This window comes from Mirounga angustirostris, unplaced genomic scaffold, assembly GCF_029215605.1.
Source record: "Mirounga angustirostris isolate CCGP_5_RB_7025 unplaced genomic scaffold, mMirAng1.0.hap1 SCAF_2, whole genome shotgun sequence".
In the NCBI taxonomy this organism is placed as follows: domain Eukaryota; kingdom Metazoa; phylum Chordata; class Mammalia; order Carnivora; family Phocidae; genus Mirounga; species Mirounga angustirostris.
The window spans coordinates 68,915,022-68,939,992 of record NW_026991710.1 but is presented as its reverse complement, the minus strand read 5'-3'; the positions used below and the strand labels follow the sequence as shown (position 1 = coordinate 68,939,992).

At 34.9% G+C, this 24,971-nt stretch overlaps 1 protein-coding gene across 2 annotated transcripts in view; it reads left to right on the top strand.

The window, feature by feature from the left end:
• Nucleotides 1-24,971, top strand: part of MAPK10 (mitogen-activated protein kinase 10) — a 327,652-nt gene that overhangs the window by 256,604 nt on the left and 46,077 nt on the right. For both annotated transcript variants that reach the window (XM_064584738.1, XM_064584737.1), the window contains 2 exons: nt 13,234-13,416; nt 24,731-24,855. In XM_064584738.1, the coding sequence (XP_064440808.1) occupies nt 13,234-13,416; nt 24,731-24,855 (308 nt within the window). The remainder of the gene's footprint in view (nt 1-13,233; nt 13,417-24,730; nt 24,856-24,971) is intronic.

The following is a 24,971-nucleotide window of genomic DNA, read 5'->3' as shown; positions in this document are numbered from 1 at the left end:
GTATCAAATATGAAATATTCAGCACGCTTTCAAAAGGCCTGCCTTAAAATTCAGTCCTATGAAACTAATAACAGTGCTATGCGCCTCTCTATTTTTTTTTTTTGAAGGGGTGTAGGTGTTTTAAAATTAAGTTATTTTCATAGCTAGGTAATAAACAAAATATTTCAGTTTTAAGACTGGAGATTTATGCTTTCAAGAAATATTCACTTGACATGGAAATCTTTAATCAGATTTATTTTCACCCTCAAATATGAAATAGGTTTATATTAACACATATTCAGAAAGCATGCATATGAATTTCATTTTTAAATTGACCAACTTCTTTTAAAATTCTTTTTGTCATTTACTTCATTTCTAGGAATAATAGATCCAATTCCTGTTTTTATTTTTTCTACATTATTAACAAGTGCAAAAATTAAAACCTCATTAGTTAATAATGATTATATAAAATATCTGAAAAAACAAATTTCTGTCACTTGAGTAAGTAAAACTGATCTTCTCTTAGGCAGCTAATAGTTAGCAAGTAAAGATTCCACAGGTTCTTCAGTATTAAATAGATACAGACACTGTGTTATTGGTATATGGATATGTAATAATTTATTTTCTTAAGTTAGTTAAATATTCTACACTCAGTCACTTATGAAGATACTATGTCTTCATCATATTAAGGATAAAACCTCTGCTTAAATGACTATGATTTAAAAATAAAATCAAACCTATAATAATGGGGTTTTAATGTATAATTAAAGTAAACCTAATTACTAATATAGTGTATCCTAACCATATTACGATTAGCTATTTGCTTTGGGGAATAATATATTACTTATATGGATATATATATAGTTTCATACATGTACTCTCTGTATGTATTAAAGGACCAGTTTGGGAAATGACTGAGTTAGGCGCTCAATTAATTTTTGTTGAATGAAAGAACTGACCTAAAAAGTTTTATTTAGTAAAAATAAAGTTACATTGTTTTTACTTCTATTCTTTTTTCTACTCTTATTTATGACACATTTATTTTTCAAGTTTTTCTGTCTATATTGCAGTTTTGTCTTCTACATATACATTTTATTAAATAACATCAATAAATTTGCCACATTCATGTTTATGTTAATGGTGTTTCAAAGTCAGTTGGCTTGATAAAAACTAAATTCCTTCAGATTTCTAAGAAACAGGATTTTTTTAATTTCCAAGGAATTTTAAACTTTACTTTGGTCTTTGGACATGAACATGAAACAGTTCTTAAGTTTTGGCTAATTTTATGCATTTGATGAAAATAGACTCAATCTGTTAACTTTGTACTCTGCTTTTTCAGTTCATTGTGGTGACTGAAATGATTATTTGCCACCTCTAAATTAAAATGGTTGATTTTCATTACTTTCCTCTCATTTTCTTTTTAAAAAATCAAATCAGATTTCCACAATGGAGTTATTAAGTACAGATTAATATTTCTTAGAATCCATTTTTGGGGAGAAGTTGATTGGATATCATTTCTTTTTATTTTTTTTTTAAAGATTTTATTTATTTATTTGACAGAGACAGAGACAGCAAGAGCAGGAACACAAGCAGGGGGAGTGGGAGAGGGAGAAGCAGGCTTCCTGCTGAGCTGGGAGCCCGATGTGGGACTCGATCCCAGGACCCTGGGATCATGACCTGAGCCGAAGGCAGTCGCTTAACCAACTGAGCCACCCAGGCGCCCAATTGGATATCATTTCTAACTTGGGTATTAAAATCCCTTGTAAGTAAAGCTTTAGGCTGCTACTAATGTTAAAATCTCATAATAGATGCCCTCTCAATGACTGAGCTTGATATTTTTATATTGAGTTATTTCTGGAGTTTTTATAGGAATACACTTGTAAATTTCTTGAAGGGCAATGCTAATTATTTTCTAAAATGGCTCCTCTGAGTGTAGGATGTGGTCTTTTAATGATTTCAAACATGTTGGTTAAAGTTTAAGTCATTCTTTTTCAAGTAAAAAAATTATGAACACTGATTATCATAAGGTTAAACACTTAAAATGCAAGACAGATTATTTTTAAATTCCCTATTATTAGCAATGAGTTCTCTGAAGAGGCAATAAAATTGTATCTAAGTCTATTAGTTAAATAGAACCTTTAAAATGGGGTTAGAGATATATAATATGTATATTATACATCCATACAATACATCATAAGAAGTCATGTTATTTTAACATATCCTCACTTATATGAAGGCATTCTCAAAATAAATGATTGCTAGAAATCCTTGCAATATGGGCTATGCATGTCTTCTTAATATATAAACCAATTCCACAGCAAAACTTAGAATATTAATAAGGCCTTATCCCCTTTATCTATGTCTAAAAAATTTCAACATGTTATTTTTAGCATTGAGAAATTAAGATAGCTAAAAGCAGTTTTTAAAATGTTATATATTTATATGCTACTTAATTAGTAAATGTATTTTTAAGTATATATTAACTGAATTTTTTCAAATCAAATGTTTTTAACTCTACAGAAGAATCAGAACTCAACTATTAAAATACATTTGAGAGATCTAATAAATTTCATCATAGCAGAAATTCTTACTTTAAAAATTGCAAAATATTTTGTATTATCAAGTGAATTAATATTGAATATATAGCTTTTGAAGATCAATAAAATGAATACGCATTATACTATCACTCAGATTAAAAAATAGAACATTACCAATATCTTTGAGTCTTTTTGTGTCTCCCCAGTCATATCCTTCACTCTCCCCAGAGGTCCTAAATACATATTTTTACAATCTTCTTGACTTTCTTTATATTTTACCACAGGTATATTTATCTCTAAGCAGCATATAGGTTTAGATTTATATGCTTTACATATTGCACAAGACACATTATTTTGCTGCTTGCTTTTTGTTGAAGTTAACATTAAATTTTTGAGATTTGTTCATGTTGATCCATTAGATAGTTCATTCATTTTCATTGCTGTAAAGTATTGCAGTCTCTGAATAGTCCATAGTGAGTTCATTCTCCTATAAATAGACTTTGGAATATATTCAGTTTTTTTGTTTTTGCTTTTGCTTTTATGAACAATGAAGCTATGAATATATATCTCATGGGAGATACATGGGAAAGGAGCACATGGGAAAGGGTTTGGTTTTTTTTAATGATAAATGCCTGGGTGCATAGGGGTGCACATTGAAAACCTGACTATGTAACATCAGATTGATTTCTAGAGTAGCAATATATAAATATAACTTCTACTCCACATTGTCACCAACTCTTGGTATTGTCAGATTTGTTTTTAAATTCATTACTAATCTCTTAGATATAAAATACTATTTCATTGGAGGCTTAATTTATATTTTCTTAACTACAAGGGGGGCTAAGCATCTTTTCTTATGCTTATTGGCCATTAGTATTTTCCCCTTGGTAAAGTTTCTTTTTTAAAAACATTTTTTATTGTATTTTTAAAAAATTCATTAGTAGGAGTTCATTATATATTCTGACACATATTCTTTGTCAGTTTTATGTGTTGCAAATAGCTTCTCCCTGTATTTAGATTATTTTCCCATTTTATTTTATAGTATTTTTTAATTTGGCCATCTTTTTTTTAATAGTGCATGTATTTTTATGTCTTAAGAATCCTTTTATGCCTTTATATTCTCTTGTAATTTTACTATGAATGTTTTAAAGATTAATCTTTTACATTTAAACGTTTAGTTCACTTGGAATTGATTTTTGTGTTTGGTGTTAAAGAGGGATCTAATTTACTTTATTTCAGTTCCATTTATTGACCAGCTTATTTTTTCTTTCTTTTTTTTTTTTTTTAAAGATTTTATTTATTTATTCATGAAAAACAGAGAGAGAGAGAGAGAAGCAGAGGGAGAAGCAGGCTCCCAAGAAGCAGGGATCCCGATGCGAGACTCGATCCCAGGATCCCGGGATCATGACCTGAGCCGAAGGCGGACGCTTAGCCATCTGATCCACCCAGGCGCCCTAGCTTATTCTTTCTTTAGTGGTCTATAAGTCTTACTGTCATAAGTTTCCACATATTGAGGGAGAAAGTATTAGATTCTGAGCCCTATATTTTGTTTCACTGGTCTGTTTGTCTATATTTATACCACTACTACCCTTTCTTAATACAAATGTATAATGTATACATATATCAGGTAAGGTAAATATCTCACCTTTTTTGCCTTCTTCAGAAGTATCATAGCTATTAGTGAATCATTGCTTTTCCGTAAACATTTTAGAATTGGCTTGCTAAGGGGTGCCTGGGTGGCTCAGTTGTTAAGCGTCTGCCTTTGGCTCAGGTTGTGATCCCGGGGTCCTGGTGTTGAGCCCCGCATCGGGCTCCCTGCTCAGCAGAAAGCCTGTTTCTCCCTCCCCCAAGCCCCTGCTTTGTATTCCCTCTCTCACTGTGTCTCTCTCTATCAGATAAATAAATAAAATCTTTAAAAAAAAAAAAAGAATTGGCTTGCTAAGATTCCTATTGGTATTTATACTGGAACTGTATTAAATCCATAGTTCAATATGTGGGACATTGCCTTTTTAATTTGGGTAATTTTATCTTTCTGCACAAAATGATCTTAGCACAAACTAATTTAGGTCATTACTGTACCAATTTAAATATGCTATCTGTGCCCAGTATTTTAGTTCTTTTTCCTTAGCCTCATGAATTGACAATATTATTATAATATTGCATACAGTTAGCGTTTGTTTAGATTCACCTTTATATGAAAGAATTCTATCATTTTCTCAGCTTACCACTACTTCTTGCAATTTGGCCCTTTATTTTAAGATTATTTTTCTTTTTCAACATTAAAAATCAGGTTTATTTTTCCACATCAACAACAAATTATATGAAAATAAAAATATGAATATAATGTCTCATAATAATATCAAATCAAATCAAATAGACTTGGTTTCCAGTTCTACATGTAAGAAGCTTAGAAGTCATCTCTCCATTCTAACAAGAAGTAAAAAAGCTGAACAGATTGAAAATCATCAACTCTCTTGGATCTGCAAAAGAGGGAAAGACACAGAGAAAGCTACTGCCCCCAACCAAGAGAAAGAGGCAAATATAGGGATCCATGTCAAGGGTAGAAATATCTGGACTGTAATTGACAAATTTCTAGAAACTCACTGTGAACAACTCTCAGATTTAAAAACTCCAGGGAGAGCCAGTCATGTGGAACCATAACATGGTTAGATTTACCTCCAGGGACTTGATCAGTTTCCTACAGAAAATACCAGGGAAAAATTGTCTCATTTTTCCCATAGTGGGAAGGGAAAAGGAACCATTTTGAAATATACCAGAACACTCTGTTTTTCTTATTTCTTTTTGTCACCTTTATTAAGTTTTTAATTTTAATTCCAGTATACTTAACATACAGTGTTCTATTAATTTCAGGTGTGCAATAGAGTGATTCAACAATTCTATACATTATTCAGTGCTCTTCTTGATAAGTGTACTTTTTAAGTCCCATCAACTATTTCAGCCATCCTCCCTCTCCCTCCCCTCTGGTAACCATCAGTTTGTTTTCTATAAGAATCTGTTTCTTGGTTTGTCTCTCTTTTTTTCCTTTGCTCATTTGTTCTGTTTCTTAAATTCTACATATGAGTGAAATCATATGGTATTTGACTTCCTTTGACTTATTTCGCTTAGCATTATACTCTCTAGCTCCATCCATGTCATTGCAAATGGGAAGATTTCATTCTTCTTATGGCTGAATAATATTCCATTGGATATACCACTTCTTTTTATCCATTCATCTGTTGATGAACATTTGGACTGCTTCCATAATTTGGCTATTGTAAATCGTGCTGCAATACATGGGGTGCATGTATCCATTTGAATTAGTTTTTGTATTCTTTGGATAAATACCCAGTAGTGCAATCACTGGATCATAGGGTGGTTCTATTTTTAACTTTCTGAGGAACCTCCATACTGTGTTCCATAGTGGCTGCACCAGTTTGCATTCCCACCAATAGAGCATGAGAATTCCTGTTTCTTCACTTCTTTGTCAACACTTGTTTCTTGTGTTTTGTTTTAGCCATTCTGACAGGTGTGAGGTGATTTCATTGTAGTTTTGATTTGCATTTCCCTGATGAGTGATGGTGAGCATCTTTTCATGTGTCTGTTGGTCATCTGTATGTCTTCTTCAGAGAAATGTCTGTTCATTTCTTCTGCCCATTTTTAAATTGCTTCTGAGTGTTGAGTGGTATCGGTTCTTTATGTATTTTGGATACTAACCCTTCATCGAATGTTTCATTTACATTTTCTTCCAATGTAGGTTACCTTTTAGTTTTGTTGATTGTTTCCTTTGCTGTACAGAAACTTTTTATTTTGATGTAGTCCCAATAGTTTATTTTCACTATTATTTCCCTTGCCTCAGGAGATATATCTAGAAAAATACTGCTATGGCTGATGTCAGAGACATTATTGCCAGTGCTCTCTTCTAGGATTGTATTTTTTTTATTTTTATTTTTTTTAATTTAATCTTATTATGTTATGTTAATCACTATACATTACATCATTAGTTTTTGATGTAGTGTTCCATGTTTCATTGTTTGCGTATAACACCCAGTGCTCCATTCAATACGTGCCCTCTTTAATACCCATCACCAGGCTAACCCATCCCCCACCCCCTCCCCTCTAGAACCCTCAGTTTGTTTCTCAGAGTCCATAGTCTCTCATGGTTTGTCTCCCCGTCCGATTTCCCCCCTTCATTTTTCCCTTCCTACTATCTTTTTTTTTAAGATATAATGTATTATTTGTTTCAGAGGTACAGGTCTGTGGTTCATCAGTCTTACACAATTCACAGCGCTTGTTATGGTTTCAGATCTCACATTTAGGTCTTTAGTCCATTTTGAATTTATTTTTGTGTGTGGTATAAAAAAGTGGTCAGTTTCATTCTTTTGCATGTAGCTGTCCAGTTTTCTGAACACCATTTGTTGAAGAGACTGTCTTTTCCTCATTGCATATTCTTTCCTCTTTTGTGGAAGATTAATTGACCATAGAATTGTGGGTTTATTTCTGGATTTTCTATTCTGATCCATTGATCTGCTTTGGTACCATACTGCTTTGATTCCTATAGATTTGTAATATAACTTGAAATCTGAGATTGTGATACTTTCAGTTTTGTTTTCATTTTCTTCTTTCTTTCTTTCTTTCTTTCTTTCTTTCTTTCTTTCTTTCTTTCTTTTCTTTTTAGAGAGAGAGAAGGAGAGGGGCAGAGGGAGAGGGAGAGAGAGAATTTTAAAATCTTAAACTCAATCTCACAACCCTGAGATCATAATTTGAGCCAAAATCAGGAGTTGGGTGCTTAACTGACTGAGCCAGGTGCCCCTGTTTTTCTTTTTCAAGATTGCTTTGGCTATTCAGGGTCTTTTGCAGTTTCATACAAATTTTAGGATTGTTTGTTCCAGTTCTGTGAAAAATGCTATTGGTATTTTGGTAGGGATTGCATTAAATCTGTAGATTGCTTTTGGTAATGTGGGCATTTTAACAGTATTTGCTCTTCCAACCGATGTGCATGGAATGTCTTTTCAGTTTCTCTGTGCTGTCTTGAATTTCTTTCATCAATGTTTTATAGTTTTCAGAGTACAGGTCTCTAACCTCTTTGGTTAGACTTTTTTCTAGGTAGTTTATTATTTTTGGTGCAATTGTAAATGGGATTATTTTCTTAATTTCTCTTTCTGCTGCTCATTGTTAGTGTATGGAAATACAACAGATTTCTGTAGGTTGATTTTTGTATCCTGTGCCTTTACTGAATTCATTTATTACGTCTAGTTTTTTTTGGTGGAGTCTTTCAGGTTTTCTATATATAGTATCTGTCATCTCCAAATAGTGAGTTTTCTTCTTTTTTTACCAGTTTGGATGCCTTTTATTTCTTTTTGTTGTCCGATTGCTGTGGCTAGGACTTCCAGTACTATGTTGAATGAAAGTGGTGAGCATGAACATCCTTGTCTTGTTCCTGACCTTAGGGAAAAGTTCTCAGTTTTTCACCATTGAGGATTATGTTTGCTGTGCATCTTTTTTTTTTTTGTATAGGGCCTTTATTAAGATGAGATATATTCCATCCAAACCTACTGTGTTGAGGGATTTTATCATGAATGGATGTTGTAATTTGTCAAATGCTTTTTCTGTGCCTATTGAAATGATCATATGGTTTTAATCCTTTCTCTTATTGATGTGATGTATTTTGAGATTATTTTCTTATTCTAAAGAATATCCTTTAAAAGTTCGTTCATAAAAATCTTTGATGATAAAACTTTTTTTTTTCTTTTTGAATGGAGTTCCTTACTTGACAGATAGTTTTGTTAGATATAGAACTTTAGATTAACATGTTATTTTCTTCCAGCATTTTAAAGATACTATTCTACTGGCTTTTTGTTTACAGTATTTCTGGTGAATAATTAGCTGTCAGTCTAGTAGTCATCTTTGGACATCGTCTGTCCTTTCTCTCTGCTTTCATTTAGGATTTTTTCCTTGGTCTTTGGTTATTTCCTGTTTCTTTACCATGTAACTTGGTGTGGATTTCTTTTTTCCTTCTTTCTTTCTTTCTTTCTTTCTTTCTTTCTTTCTTTTTTCTTTCTTTCTTTTTTCTTTGTTTCTCTCCCTTGGGACTAACTGTTTCCCAAATTCCAACCTATCTACAGTTCCTGGAATTTCTCAGTTTTCATTTCTTTGAATATTTTCTCTCTTATTCTTTATATTATCTCCATTATAAAACTGTGGTTGAACTTAAAGTAGACATTCATTTATTCAACAAATATTGTTGAGCACTTACTATGTGCTGGACACTTTTGTTTCCAGGTATTTATCAGTAAACAAAACTGACTGAAACCTTGTCATCATGAAATTTACAATAAAAAGTACTGTATTAGAAGGGATTGTGACTAAGGAATAAGAGGGTTGAAGTGCTAGGATGATGAAACCAGAGAGGGAGAGAAACCATAAGAGACTCAATCTCAGGAAACAAACTGAGGGTTGTTGGATTGGAGGGGGATGGGAGGGATGGGGTGGCTGGGTGATGGACACTGGGAAGGGTATGTACTATGGTGAGCACTGTGAACTGTGTAAGACTGATGAATCACAGACCTGTACCCCTGAAGCAAATAATACATTATATGTTATTTAAAAATTTAAGAAAAAAAAAAAGAGGGTTGAAGTGCTAGGATGGGGGCAGAGATTGTCTCTGTTTGTTTTTTTTTAATTTAAACATAAAAAGTTTTGTCAAGTATGCCTCATATGGCATGTTTTCTTGATCTCATATAAACCTGATTGTCCCTTCTTTATCTCCCTTTAATATAGTGTTATGCCCAGAAATGGATTTAATCAAAGCGTCTCAAAGAACAGACTACAGTTTTCCAAAACTCCCCTTAAATAGAATTTTATATTTCTGTTAGTGTTAGTTGTTTTTATTACCTCCTTTGTTTAAAGTCATTGTATTTACCAATTTTAAAAGGACTTTGATATTTTTCAGCTATAAAATACAGATGTCACATTAAATTATCTCCAAGGCCTCTTCCCAGTTTCAAAATGCAGGTAGAGTCAGATCTAGCATTTATGAGGCCAGATTATCATACAGCTTGAGGACGGTATTTTATAAAAACAATAATTTATTTATATTACAAATATCAAATTAGATAGAGTCTTGTAAGGGTTTTGTGCAGATGAGAGGCCCCAAAGATAAACCTTCAATAGCTTAATAAAAATTCTACTGTTGTGACAACATATTTATATATATTGGATTTGCTTATATGTGAAATGTCTCTCCATTTTTTTGCTTTGTAAGGAAATATAGATTACAGTAATAAATAGATTTATAAGACAAAATGGATTGTACTGAGATCTGTACACATCATGCTTCAAATATCAGCCTTTGGATATTCTATGTCCTATAGTATTCCATTCACATCTGCTACCAGTGACCAAATAGCCTTTACTCAAATTGTCAGTTTTAAGTTTTTTAATGTGTTTTGGCTCATAATATTTCTTCTTTCTGTGCTCATTTATAATGAAAATAAATGTTAGTTACTATTATGCATTAAGTCACTTATTCATATTTCATGTTACCAGAGTTTGAGGGGGACTTTTGAGAGAAAATTAACATTTTCAAACAAAAAGAGTAAAAGAATTTTAAAGTAACAAAACAGCTCAAGACATAACTATAAAAAACTGGATCCAGAACTCTGTAATATATATATTTCTATCCTCATCTTTAAAATTGTCCTCAGAAGTAAGAGTTCTTTTGGAGAGCAAATTTTACATAGAGAAATATGGAGTAATTACTGAAATAAATTATCAAATATTTTGAACATTATATTGAATAGCTTTTGTATTCTTTATAAATGTGATAACACACAGGCTGGAATCTCTAAATATTCAGATCCTTACTCAGCATAAAAATGATACTTATGAATCATCATTTAAAGCAAATAAATCCTTTTACAAAAATAATTTTAGCCATTCTTTGAAAAAATATGTTCTCAACACATAATCATAAAAATCTAGTTAATATTTGATGTATTTTTAAAAAATATGATCACTGTGGAAATCTGATAATTCAAAAATTCTTTTAAAATATATCACTTTATTGTCTATTTAAAATATTAATAAAATTAATTATCTTATGTGTGAATATGTTGATCTGATAAACTAGGAATAGAGTTTCAGAGACATTCTTTAGGGCCCAGGACAAGCATACAATCAATTTTATGGTCAGATGAAAGCAATTTCTACCACATCAATTCCAAACTTCCTCTTTTCCTTACTGGAATCATTGGAACAAGCACTGGACTTCGAGCCAGAAGATATGACTTCTAATTGTGGCTTATATTTGGTTAATTATGATTATAAAGAAAAATCATGTGGTTAACTAAGAATAATTGAATATAGTTGTTCATATTGAGATCCTCTGAACATCTGGAAAAGAAGCACTTTCTACTTAAATATAACTATTCATGTTTACAGGAACAAAGAACTTGAAATGGATCGGTTAAAATAAAGGCACACACTTTTAAAGATGACTATACCACATATTGGCAGTTAGAACATTCAACTACTACATTGACAATAATAAAGATTCTTGTTTTCCCTCTTATTGTAAACCATTATATCTAGGACCATAGTAGTGTTTCATCTAAAAAGCATTCTGGAAGCACACTGAATGCTTCTATAGACTTTAATTATAATTTGTAAAAAGAAACATTTTGACAGTTCTTGTTTAACAACTTCCAGAATATTTGACTCTCCTTAAACTTCATTGTAAAAATACCATGGAATTTTCTTGGGAATGCTATTTTACAAGCAATTAATTTTTTACTGAATAACTTTGTAACTCTAGCTAAATGTAACTAGAATATAAAGTGTGTTGGGAGTATTTTCCAACTTTGCTAAATGACTCCTTTATGGAAAATCTGACAGCTTCTTTGCCCTAATTTTTAGTTTGACATCAGGTCTTCAGAATTTGAAGGAAGGATGACCAATGATTAAATGATGGTTTGGTAGGGCATGATAACCTAACTGTATTAGAGAGTAGACCTCTTTTCATAGTTTATAGTGTAAGCATGGAGATTTATTTAACCTTAATTAGTGTTTTCTATTTAAATATCTCTAAGTAGTTATAGTTTACCTATGTCCATAGTACTAACATAAGTTTTTGTCTAAGAATAACCTTTAATTCTGACCTTTTGTTATCTTCGTTTCTTTATTTCTAATGAGTCTAACTTACTACTATATTCTCAAGCACGTTGTAACTTAGATGAAATTTTATTGAAACATGTTCTTGTTTAATTGTTCCTACTGTTTTGTAAAGGAATATTCTTCAGTTTTTCCCACCCATCCTTCATTTTTTAATATTACACAATCATATATTTTTTAACCTAATAACTAAGAGGCTGTGTAATAATTTAAATTTTATTCAGCAAGATTATAAGGGAGATAGAAGAGGATTTGCAAATTAGCTTGATGTTATCCTTGTTCAATCTTTTATCTACTTGTATTATATATTTATTTTGTTAAATATAGTTAATTTTGTCTTTTGTCAGGACTACTGATCTTTTTAGTCCAATCCTACTGAATAGCTAGGGGTAAAGATTTTACAGATCTCAATTGAGTAATACTATGGTTAGATCCCTGAACTGTTACAAATTACAGTAGCAGAAATGAATTAATTAACACTAAAGGATAGAGTTGTAGAAAAATAAACAATGTAAGAGAGAGCACCGCCTGTGTTATTGTATTTAAGAATAATTTCTAAGGCGTCTATCATTCATTGACACACGGCAAGGAAATCTGTTTGAAATCAACTTCTTCCAGTTGTTTTTTCATTCTCAAGGCTCTGACCTATCAAATATTAATGATAAATGAAAAAATCTCAATCAGGAGTATATCTGTCAAAGATCCTCTGTCAAAGATCCTCTGTCAAAGATCCTCAATTTTGGCAGTATCAATTTTCATAGAGAAGTAATACTTTCCTGTAGAATTCCCCATGCTTACTGTACTTTTGAAATACATACACTTGGATGGAAATCTGTTGTCTTAAGTTGAACAACCTATATTTATCCTCATACCTCATTGAAAGCAATATTCAGGAATGCAGGGCATTACTAACAGAAGTAACAAAAATAGGTATGAAATTGTGACTACTTTGATTAACTAGAATTTTTTAAAGTCTTCGATGAAGAATAATGAGTTATTTTATTATCAAAAATTATCCTGATCCCATATTTAATGCATTAGTTACACGAACAGATGAAGTTTCCTAGAGAAAGGGAGAAAAAAATTTTTAAAAGAATTTTTAAAAATGTAAATGAATCTTATAAGGTATTTGTCATTTTTAGAAAATAAATGATTGAGGTAATTTTAGGATAAAACTATTACTTTGTGTCATATTTTTTCTCATTTAAATCACATGGTTATATAGAAGCTTATCTCAATATAAGAAATTCTTCTGCTGTTATTTAAATACCTTTTTATCTTTACAACTCAAGGACTATTTCATGATATCCTATTTTGTTAAGTAATGTTAATTCCCCAAAAGTGCATTTATGCCACAAGTGAATTTAAAATTCCAAGAGGATTCACTGCCTGACAATTCTGGTTTTATATTTTCATCCTTTTTTGCTTATTAAACTCCAATTATGTTGGTGATTGCTCAGGATTTGGAGAAGCAGTTAGTCTCCCAACTAGTGAAAGGCAAGACCTAGTAGATCTGCACTTTTTTTGCCCTTAACTCTTCAATTCTCAGATATTGACCAGTGGAACAAAGTAATTGAGCAACTAGGAACACCATGTCCGGAATTCATGAAGAAATTGCAACCTACAGTAAGAAACTATGTGGAGAATCGGCCCAAGTATGCAGGACTCACCTTCCCCAAGCTCTTTCCAGATTCCCTCTTCCCAGCGGACTCTGAGCACAATAAACTCAAAGGTATGCCCATCAGGGACAATTTCAGAACCACTGTGCGGGTGATGGACTAAACAATGATAGAGTCAACTGATAGAGACACCTCTCTTTAACTTGAACTATCAATTTAAGGAGTAGTTTTTAAAGACTTTATTATTATTATTATTATTATTTTACTAAGAACATGTGGTCAAGGATTTTAGAATTGTGTGGATATTCAGAGGGAAAGATAATAATAAAAGATGTGACAGTGGTGTGGGTTAACCTTGTCATGAGGCTTATTTGGAATCTCAAAATTCTTTTGCAGTATAACTCTAAAAGACCAATGTGATACACATTGAAGTCATTGTTCCAATTCTTTTTATTACCTGGAGAATATTTTCAACACAGTTTCTTTGTTGTAAAATCTTAGAGATGCAGGTGTTTGAGTTTTCTTTTATTTGTATTTTATGGAATGTTCAACCACCATTTTTCATTTTAGAGTGACAGATGAGATTTAGTTACACATTTTATATTCAATAGAAATACTTTTATTAATAAGTAATTCTTTCTAGTACTATGTCTGTAGTTAAGAACTTCAGTAACAAATCTTAGTTTCTTCACCTACAAAACTTGGCTAAAATGCCTTAGTCATAGGATTAGAGACAAGGGATAAATTCGGCAATGTTTAAATATATACTATAAATATTCTATTTCTTATTTTAATTTAGACTTTAGAGAATATTTAGAGAAACTGATTTTGAAACAAATTTAATGTTTTTCCTTGATTGGGCTCAAATGCTGTCCCTCAAAATCTGTGTAAACCTGGACAAATTATCTAATCTATCTATACCTCCTTTCACAAATGAAAGGAGAAAGTGTCTACCTTAGGATCATTGGGAGGATTAACTGAGGAAATATTTTGTCAAGCACTTAGAACAATGCCTGACTCACAGTAAATACTCAGTTGCTGTTAGACATTTTTAAAAAATGTAATAATTATTATTTAAAATGTAACTATATTTATCAAAAGGGAAAAAGGACATATGCTTTTGAAATTTTACCCCAAATGTTCAGTGGGTGATTAACTACAGACTTAACTTATGGTCATAACTTATAGCTAATACAGACTTAAATGAGACAGAGAAACTAAAATGTGGTTCTATCTCCCAGGGTCTTATCATCCCCAGACTTCCATCTCGTGGGTTTTAAGTGTGCAGCATTGTTACTGTGTTCACAACAGTTTTATTGCAGAGTTGGGTTTCTTCCTTCAGTTGACTCCACAGTCAATGGCAACAGACTAAATGATTACCAAATCTGCTGCTTTTAAGATCAACAATGCCTAGAGTGGGAGGAGCAAGATGGCGGAGGAGTAGGAGACCTAAATTTCATCTGGTTCCAGGAATTCAGCTAGATAGGGATCAAACCATTCTGAACACCTACGAACTCAAAAGTAGATCAAAGAAAAGAATAGCAGGAACTCTTTGAACAGAAAATCAACCACTTTCTGGAAGGTAGGACATGCGGAGAAGTGAATCCGAGGCAATATTCGGGAAGATAGACCGCGGGGGAGGGAGCCCCCGTCAGCCACTACTGACAAGTGATAGAGCAGCAGAGCACAAAATTGGAACTTCTAGAAGTCTACTCTGCTAAGGGACGTCACTCCAATGGCTAAGCAGGGGGTGGAACCCTCACTGGGACAGTGTGGTCTCAGGACCCTCGGGGTCACAGGAAGACTGGGGGTGCCTGAGTGCAGCAGAGCTCCCAGGTATCAGAGTGGGGAAGCCGGCTGCAGAAACGGAGCTGAGGAGTGGGCTCTGAGCTTGGGGTTGCCATAAACCGTGATCCGCGGCACAGTCGGGCCACTGCTCTTCCAGCAGGGACGCAACAAGTGGCAGATCCGGGGAGACTCCCCTTCCTCCCCCCGGGAGGAGTGGTGCGGGAGTGCACTGCAGGGATCTACTGGGTTTGGAGACTCCACACGGGGTGATGTGCCAGAGATAGAAATGCTCAGTCACAGGCTGGGTGAACATGGAGTGTGGCCAGAGACTGGGGAGATGGGAGTGATTGACTGCTTTTCTCTGGGGGCTCACTGAGGAGCGGGGCCCCAAGTTCTCGGCTCCTCTGAGGCTGAGATTGGGAGGCCGCCATTTTCACTTTCGTCCTCCAAAGCCGTAGGGAAAGCTCGCAGGGAACAAAAGCTCACGAGAGCAAACCCGAGCAGATTACTTAGCCTGCACCCGGCAAGGGCAGGGCAATTCTGCCTATGGCAAAGATATGTGGGAACCACGGCAACAGGCCCCTCCCCCAGAAGATCAGCAAGAACAGCCAGCCAAGACCAAGTTTACCGATCAATGAGAATGGCAGAACTCCAGCACTAGGGGAATACTGCACATAGAATTCGTGGCTTTTTTCTCCTGATACTTTAGACTTCCAAAGTTAATTTTTTTAATTTTCTTTTTTTTTTGAATTTCTCTTTTTCCCTTTTTCAACCAATATCTTATCAATCCCTTTTTTAAAAAATCTTTTTATTTTTCATTTTTAGAGTCATGTTCTATCCCTTCATAGTAGTTACCCTTATTTTTGGTATATATATATATATATATATGTATATATATATATATATAAATTGTTCTCTCTTTAAAATTTTGGGATACAGTTTCTCCTAACAGACCAAAATATACCCTAAATCTCTAGTGTATGGTTTTGTTCTAGTCTCTTGCCTGATCACATTCTCTCCTTTTTTTTTTAAATCCTCTTCTTTCTTTTTTCAATCAACTTCTTATCAATTACTTTTATAATTTTCATTTTTACACTCATATTCCATCCTTTCATCAAGTTTACCCTTATTTTTGTACATATATAGGCTTTTCTTTCTTTAAAATTTTGGGAGGCACTTTCTTTTTTTTTTTTTTTAAAGATTTTATTTATTTATTTGAGAGAGAGAGCACATGAGAGGGGGGAGAGTCAGAGGGAGAAGCAGACTCCCTGCCGAGCAGGGAGCCCGATGCGGGGCTTGATCCAGGGACTCCAGGATCATGACCTGAGCCAAAGGCAGTCGCTTAACCAACTGAACCACCCAGGCGCCCATGGGAGGCACTTTCTTCTAACAGACCAAAATACGCCCAAAATCTACTGTGTGGCACTGATCTATGCACCAACCTGATCATATTTGATCATATTCTGTTTTGTTTGTTTGTTTGTTTGTGTTTTTTTTTTTTATCTTTTCCTTTTTTTTTCTTCCTTTTTCTTTCTTTCCCATTCTTTTCCCCCAGTTTCAGGTCTCTTCTGATTTGTTTAGTTTATATTTTTCTGGGGTCGTTTTCACCTTGTTAGATTTTGTTCTCTCATTCATCTATTCTCCTCTGGACAAAATGACAAGATGGAAAAAATCACCTCAAAAAAAGAACAAGAAGCAGTACCGACTGCCAGGGATGTAATCAATACGGACATTCGTAAGATGTTGGAACTAGAGTTCAGAATGACGATTTTAAAGATACTAGCTGGGCTTGAAAAAAGCATGGACGTTACTAGAGAAACCCTTTCTGGAGAACTAAAAGAACTAAAAACTAACCAAGTCGAAATCAAAAAGGCTATTAATGATGTGCAATCAAAAATGGAGGCTCTAACTTCTAGGATAAATGAGGCAGAAGAGAGAATTAGTGATATAAAAGACCAAATGATGGAAAATAAAGAAGCTGAGAAAAAGAGATAAACAACTACTGGATCACGAGGACAGAATTCAAGAGATAAGCGATACCATAAGATGAAACAATATTAGAATAATTGGGATCCCAGAAGAAGAAGAAGAAAGAGAGAGAGGGGCAGAAGGTATATTGGAGCAAATTATAGCAGAGAACTTCCCTAGTTTGGGGAAGGAAACAGGCATCAAAACCCAGGAGGCACAGAGAACCCCCCTCAAAATCAGTAAAAATAGGTCAACACCCTGACATCTAATAATAAAACTTACGAGTCTCAGAGACAAAGAGAAAATCCTGAAAGCAGCTTGGGACAAGATATCTGTAACCTACAATAGTAGAAACATTAGATTGGCAACAGACCTATCCACAGAGACCTGGCAGGCCAGAAAGGACTGGCAGGATATATTCAGAGCACTAAATGAGAAAAATATGCAGCCAAGAATACTATATCCAGCTAGGCTGTCATTGAAAATAGAAGGAGAAATAAAAAGCTTCCAGGACAAACAAAAACTAAAGGAATTTGCAAACACGAAACCAGCCCTACAAGAAATATTGAAAGGGGTCCTCTAAGCAAAGAGAGAGCCTAAAACCAACACAGACCAGAAAGGAACACAGACAATATACAGTAACAGTCACCTTACAGGCAATACAGTGGCACTAAATTCATATCTTTCAATAGTTACCCTGAATGTAAATGGGCTATATGCCCCAATCAAAAGATGCAGGGTATATCAGATTGGATAAAAAAACAAGACCCATTGATATGCTGTCTGCAAGAGACTCATTTTAGACCCAAAGACACCCCCAGATTGAAAGTGAGGGGGTGGAAAACCATTTACCATGCTAATGGACACCAAAAGAAAACTGGGATGGCAATCCTTATATCAGACAAATTAGATTTCAAACCAAAGACTATAATAATAGATGAGGAAGGACACTATATCCTACTTAAAGGGTCTATCCAACAAGAAGATCTAACAATTGTAAATATCTATGCCCCTAATGGGCCCAGCCAATTATATAAGCCAGTTAATAGCAAAAGCAAAGAAACACATCGACAACAATATAATAATAGTAGGGGATTTTAACACTCCCCTCACTGAAATGGACAGATCATCTAAGCAAAAGATCAACAAGGAAATAAAGACTTTAAATGACACACTGGACCAAATGGACTTCACAGATATATTCAGAACATTCCATCCCAAAGCAACAGAATACACATTCTTCTCTAGTGCCCATGGAATATACTCCAGAATAGATCACATCCTAGGTCACAAATCAGGTCTCACCTGGTACCAAAAGATTGGGATCATTCCCTGCATATTTTCAGACCATAATGCTTTGAAACTAGAACTCAGTCACAAGAGGAAAGTCGGAAAGAACTCAAATACATGGAGGCTAAAGAGCATCCTACTAAAGAACGAATGGGTCAACCAGGAAATTAAGAATTTAAAAAATTCATGGAAACCAATGAAAATGAAAACAGAACTGTTCAAAATTTTTGGCATGAAGCAAAGGCAGTCCTAAGAGGAAAGTATATAGCAATACAAGCCTTTCTCAAGAAACAAGAAAGGTCTCAAATACACAACTACGGGCGCCTGGGTGGCTCAGTTGCTAAGCGTCTGCTGTCTGCTCAGATAGTGATCCCAGAGTCCTGGGATCGAGCCCCACATCGGGCTCTCTGCTCAGCAGAAAGCCTGCTTCTCCCTCTCCCACTCCCCCTGCTTGTGTTCCCTCTCTCACTGTGTCTCTCTCTGTCAAATAAATCAATAAAATCTTAAAAAAAAAAAATACACAACCTAACCCTACACCTAAAGGAGCTGGAGAAAGAACAGCAAATAAAGCCTAAACCCAGCACGAGAAGAGAAGTAATAAAGATCAGAGCAGAAATCAGTAAAATAGAAACCAAAAGAACAGTAGAACAGATCAATGAAACTAGGACCTGGTTCTTTGAAAGAATTAATAAGATTGATAAACCCCTGGCCAGACTTATCAAAAAGAAAAGATAAGGGACCCAAATAAATAAAATCATGAATGAAAGAAGAGAGATCACAACCAACACCAAAGAAATACAAACAACTATAAGAACATATTATGAGCAACACTATGCCAGCAAATTAGATAATCTGGAAGAAATGGATGCATTCCTAGAGATGTATCAACTACCAAAACTGAACCAGGATGAAATAGAAAACCTGAACAGACCTATAACCACTAAGGAAATTGAGGCAGTCATCAAAAATCTCCCAAAAAACAAAACCCCAGGGCCAGATGGCTTCTCAGGGGAATTCTACCAAACATTTAAAGAAGATTAATACCTATTCTTCTGAAACTGTTCCAAAAAATAGAAATGGAAGGAAAACTTCCAAACTCGTTTTATGAGGCCACCATTACCTTGATCCCAAAACCAGACAAAGACCCCATCAAAAAGGAGAATTACAGACTAATATTCTTGATGAACATGGATGCAAAAATTCTCACCAAAATACTAGCCAATAGGATCCAATAGTACATTAAAAGGATTATTCACCATGACCAAGTGGGATTTATCCCTGGGCTCCAGTGTTCAACAGCTGCAAATCAATCAATGTGATACATTAACAAAAGAAAGAACAGGAACCATATGATCCTCTCAATAGATGCAGAAAAAGCATTTGACAAAGTACAGCATTCTTTCTTGATCAAAACTCTTCAGAGCATAGAGATACAGGGTACATACCTCAATATCATAAAAGCCATCTATGAAAAACCCACAGTGAATATCATTCTGAATGGGGAAAAATTGAGAGCTTTCCCCCTAAGGTCAGGAACACGGCAGGGATGTCCTCTATCAGCATTGCTATTCAACATAGTATTAGAAGTCCTAGCCACAGCAATCAGACAACAAAAAGAAATAAAAGGCATCCACATCGGCAAAGAAGAAGTCAAACTCTCACTCTTTGCAGATGATATGATACTTTATGTGGAAAACACAAAAGACTCCACCCCAAAACTGCTAGAATTCATACAGGGATTCAGTAAAGTGGCAGGATATAAAATCAATGCACAGAAATCAGTTGCATTTCTATACACCAACAACAAGGCAGAAGAAAGAGAAATTAAGGATTCGATCCCATTTACAGTTGCACCCAAAACCATAAGATACCTAGGAATAAATCTAACCAAAGAGGCAAAGAATCTGTACTCAGAAAACTGTAAAATACTCATGAAAGAAATTGAGGAAGACACAAAGAAATGGAAAAACTTTCCATGCTCATGGATTGGAAGAACAAATATCGTGAAGATGTCAATGCTACCTAGAGCAATCTACACATTTGATGCAATCCCTATCAAAATACCATCCACTTTTTTCAAAGAAATGGAACAAATAATCCTAAAATTTGTATGGAACCAGAAAAGACCCCAAATAGCCAGAGGAATGTTGAAAAAAAAAAACCAAAGCAAAGCTGGTGGCATCACAATTCCAGACTTCCAGCTCTATTACAAAGCTGTCATCACCAAGACAATATGGTACTGGCACAAAAACAGACACATAGATCAATGGAACAGAATAGAGCACCCAGAAAGGGACCCTCAACTGTATGGTCAACTAATCTTCGACAAAGCAGGAAAGAATGTCCAATGGAAAAAAGACAGTCTCTTCAACAAATGGTGTTGGGAGAATGGGACAGCCACATGCAGAAGAATGAAACTGGACCATTTCCTTACACCACACACAAAAGTACACTCAAAATGGTTGAAAGACCTAAATGTGAGGCAGGAGTCCATCAGAACTCTAAAGGAGAACACAGGCAGCAACTTCTTCGACCTCAGCCGCAGCAACTTCTTCCTAGAAACATCACCAAAGGCCAGGGAAGCAAGGGCAAAAATGAACTATTGGGACTTCATCAAGATAAGAAGCTTTTGCACAGCAAGAGAAACAGTCAACAAAACCAAAAGACAGCTGACAGAATGAGAGAAGATATTTGCAAATGACATGTCAGATAAAGGGCTAGTATCCAAAATCTATAAAGAACTTTTCAAACTCACCACCCAAAGAACAAATGATCCAATCAAGAAATGGGCAGAAGACATGAACAGACGTTTTTCCAAAGAAGACATCCAAATTGGGGCGCCTGGGTGGCTCAGTCATTGGGCGTCTGCCTTTGGCTCAGGTCATGATCCCAGCGTCCTGGGATCGAGCCCCACATCGGTCTCTGCTCTGCGGGAACCCTGCTTCTCCCTCTCCCACTCCCCCTGCTTGTGTTCCCTCTCTAGCTGTGTCTCTCTCTGTCAAGTAAATAAATAAAATCTTAAAAAAACAAAAAAACAAGCCAGTGGAGTGAGCATCATTATTAAAAAAAAAAAAAAGAAGAAGAAGAAGACATCCAAATGGCTAACAGACACATGAAGAAGTGCTCAACATCTCTCAGCATCAGGGAAATCCAAATCAAAACCTCAATGAGATACCACCTCACATCAGTCAGAATGGCTAAATTTAACAAGTCAGGAAACAACAGATGTTGGCAGGGATGCAGAGAAAGGGGAACCCTCCTACACTGTTGTTGGGAATGCAAGCTGGTGCAGCCACTCTGGAAAACAGTATGGAAGTTCCTCAAAAAGTTGAAAATAGAACTACCATATGATCCAGCAATTGCACTACTGGGTGTTTACCCCAAAGATACAAATGTAGGGATCCGAAGGGGTACGTGCACCCCAATGTTTATAGCAGCAATGTCCACAATAGCCAAACTATGGAAAGAGCCAAGATGTACACCGACAGATGAATGGATAAAGAAGAAGTGGTATATATATAATGGAATATTATGCAGCCATCAAAAGGAATGAAATCTTGCCATTTCCAACGACATGGATGGAACTGGAGGGTATTATGCTGAGCGAAATAAGTCAATCAGAGAAAGACATGTATCATATGATCTCAGTGATATGAGGAATTCTTAATCTCAGGATACAAACTGAGGGTTGCTGGAGTGGTTGGGGTGGGAGGCATGGGATGACTGGGTGATAGACATTGGGGAGGGTATGTGCTATGGTGAGCTCTTTGAATTGTGTAAGACTGTTGAATCACAGACCTGTACCTCTGAAACAAATAACACATTATATGTTAAAAAAAAAAAAAGAAGATAGCAGGAAGGAAAAAATGAAGGGGGTGGAAATTGGAGGGGAAGATGAACCATGAGAGACTATGAACTCTGAGAAACAAACTGAGGGTTCTAGAGGGGAGGGGGGTGGGGGGATGGGTTAGCCTGGTGATGGGTATTAAAGAGGGCATGTACTGCATGGAGAACTTGGTGTTATACGCAAATGATGAATCATGGAACACTACATCAAAAACTAATTATGTAATGTATGGTGATTAACATAACAATAAAAAATGCTTTGACAGAGGGAAAAAAAAAAGATCAACACTGCCTATACACGGATTGAAGAAGAGTTAATACTCCAAATAGAGTTTTGAAAAACTTAATGTCTTTATGATGCTAATTGACATGTCAGGCAAAAGTAATCCCTTTATATGAAGACACCTGTAGTGTAACAACATGGGGATGATAAAAGCCCTGATCAAATTATTTGAGATAATGACAGCACTTGTAGAAAAACTATTAAATAAAACACCACTCTTCATAATTCCCACTCTCTTGGTTTTATTTATTTTTTTAATCCATTTTCAATCTCTATGATTTTATTATTTTTATAAATGATACACTAGTTTATATATTTATAACTAAGATAATTTTAATATAAAAACTGGTAAATTATAAAGAATTATATGAATAATCAGAGGGAAGAATTTATTTTTACTTAAAAAGAGCATAAGACGTTTACTTGCAAATAAAAGAATGAGACAGGAGGAATTGAAACCTTTTCTTCCTCTTCATTTTGTTCCCTTCAAATAGTATTGGTCATTGTTTCTTAGAGAGAAACAATGTAGAGAGTAACAATTCTATTACTGTAGTCCATGCCCCTATTGATGAGGAGCCCATTCCAACCCCTACACTTTGTAGGAGCAGAAAGATGGGGGGTTTGATGGGAGTGTGGGAGGTGGGTGTGTGTGTCTCTCTGTATAAAATCAGTTACAAATCAAAGAGATCTCTGAATCAATGAAATGAATAAATATAGCCCTGTTGGGCCATTAAGGGGAGTTGTGGAACAAATAGGTTATTTTCCCCATAAAATTTTCAGATCAGGTTGGAACTGTATTTTCTGTAAAATTTTATGTTTTTAGAGATTGAAAACTGAGTGTCTTTTCGCATTGTCATGAAATAATTATACTTACTGATTTTCACCATTTAATTTTTGTTTTTGGCATCTCTGGCACCTCACACTGTCCCTGGCACAGAGTAGACATTTAGTATTTTAAAAACTGAGCTAGATCACCCATATCAATATGGTTGCTGAGATGTATGGATTCTTTCAAATCTGGCCCCTCCTCTCTATCCTTGAAGCTTTTGCTCCTGTTAAAGACTTCATCATCTCTCCCTTCCTCAAAAAATCACCCCTGATCTCCTTGCCTCTCTCTAGACACTGCTTTATCCTCTTTTTCCATCTCAGAAAAGCTTTTAAAATGAGCAATCTACATCCACTTTATCTGCTTCTTTTTAAAAAACTTCATTCTTTCACATTTATTTTTATTTATCTATCTATCTATCTATCTATCTATCTATCTATCATCTATCTATCTATTTATTTATTTATTTATTAAAGATTTATTTATTTATTTATTTGAGAGTGTGAGAATGAGAGAGAGAGAGTACATGAGAAGGGGGAGGGTTAGAGGGAGAAGCAGGCTCCTCGCTGAGCAGGGAGCCCGATGCGGGACTCGATCCAGGGACTCCAGGATCATGACCTGAGCTGAAGTCAGTCGCTTAACCAACTGAGCCACCCAGGTGCCCCTCTTTCACATTTATTTTTAATTACATGAGATATATATATTCTCCCCTCCTCAGAGGTAACTATTATTTTCAGTTTGTTGATTATTCATGCAGACCTTTTCTATACACATATACATTAATAAGAAGAGAGGGAAATTTTACTGGGAAGGGGCAGATGTACACAAATTGTATCATGATCTATGGATTATTCTCGCAACTTCATTTTGTTGCTTAACAACATGTCCATGTGATCTACCTCATTCTTTTAAACTGCCAACTACGATTCCATGGTACATTTGTACCATAGCTCATTTTTTTTGCTTTCTAGATAGAAATTTAGACTGTTTAAAAAATTTTTTTATTCCATAACCAATGCTGCAGTGAACATCCTTTCTGTATTTTTTTCATGAACATGTACAATTGTTTCTCTAGGCTATATACCTAAAAGTGGAACTGATGGATCATAAGGTATTCACATTTAAAATTTTAATGGATAGTCCAAATTTGCCTTGTAAAAATATTTATCAATGTACACTCCCACCAACATGAATGAACTCACCTGGTGTTAGTAAATATTATACCATCTTTTATTTTTTTCAATCGGATGAATAAAAAAATATTTCCTTGTTTCATTTTACATTTCCCTAGTCACTTGGTAAAGTTGCTCGATGTTTGGAAGGAAGGTACTAGTTTATCTTTGTTCTCTTAATTTCCTCCCCCTTCAACAAAATTTCCTGCCAAAGTCAAAATTTTACTAATTGTTTCTCTCACTCATTGTTTCAGCCAGCCAAGCCAGGGACTTACTGTCAAAGATGCTAGTGATTGACCCAGCAAAAAGGATATCTGTGGATGACGCCTTACAGCATCCTTACATCAATGTGTGGTACGACCCTGCCGAAGTGGAGGCGGTAAGGCATAGGCTTATTTACTTTCCTTCCACAGACAAATCAGAGTAACTGGGTGCTCAGTGGTGAAAACTGCAAGAGAATTAGAAAGGACTTCATACGATTCCTAAGTCACAAAG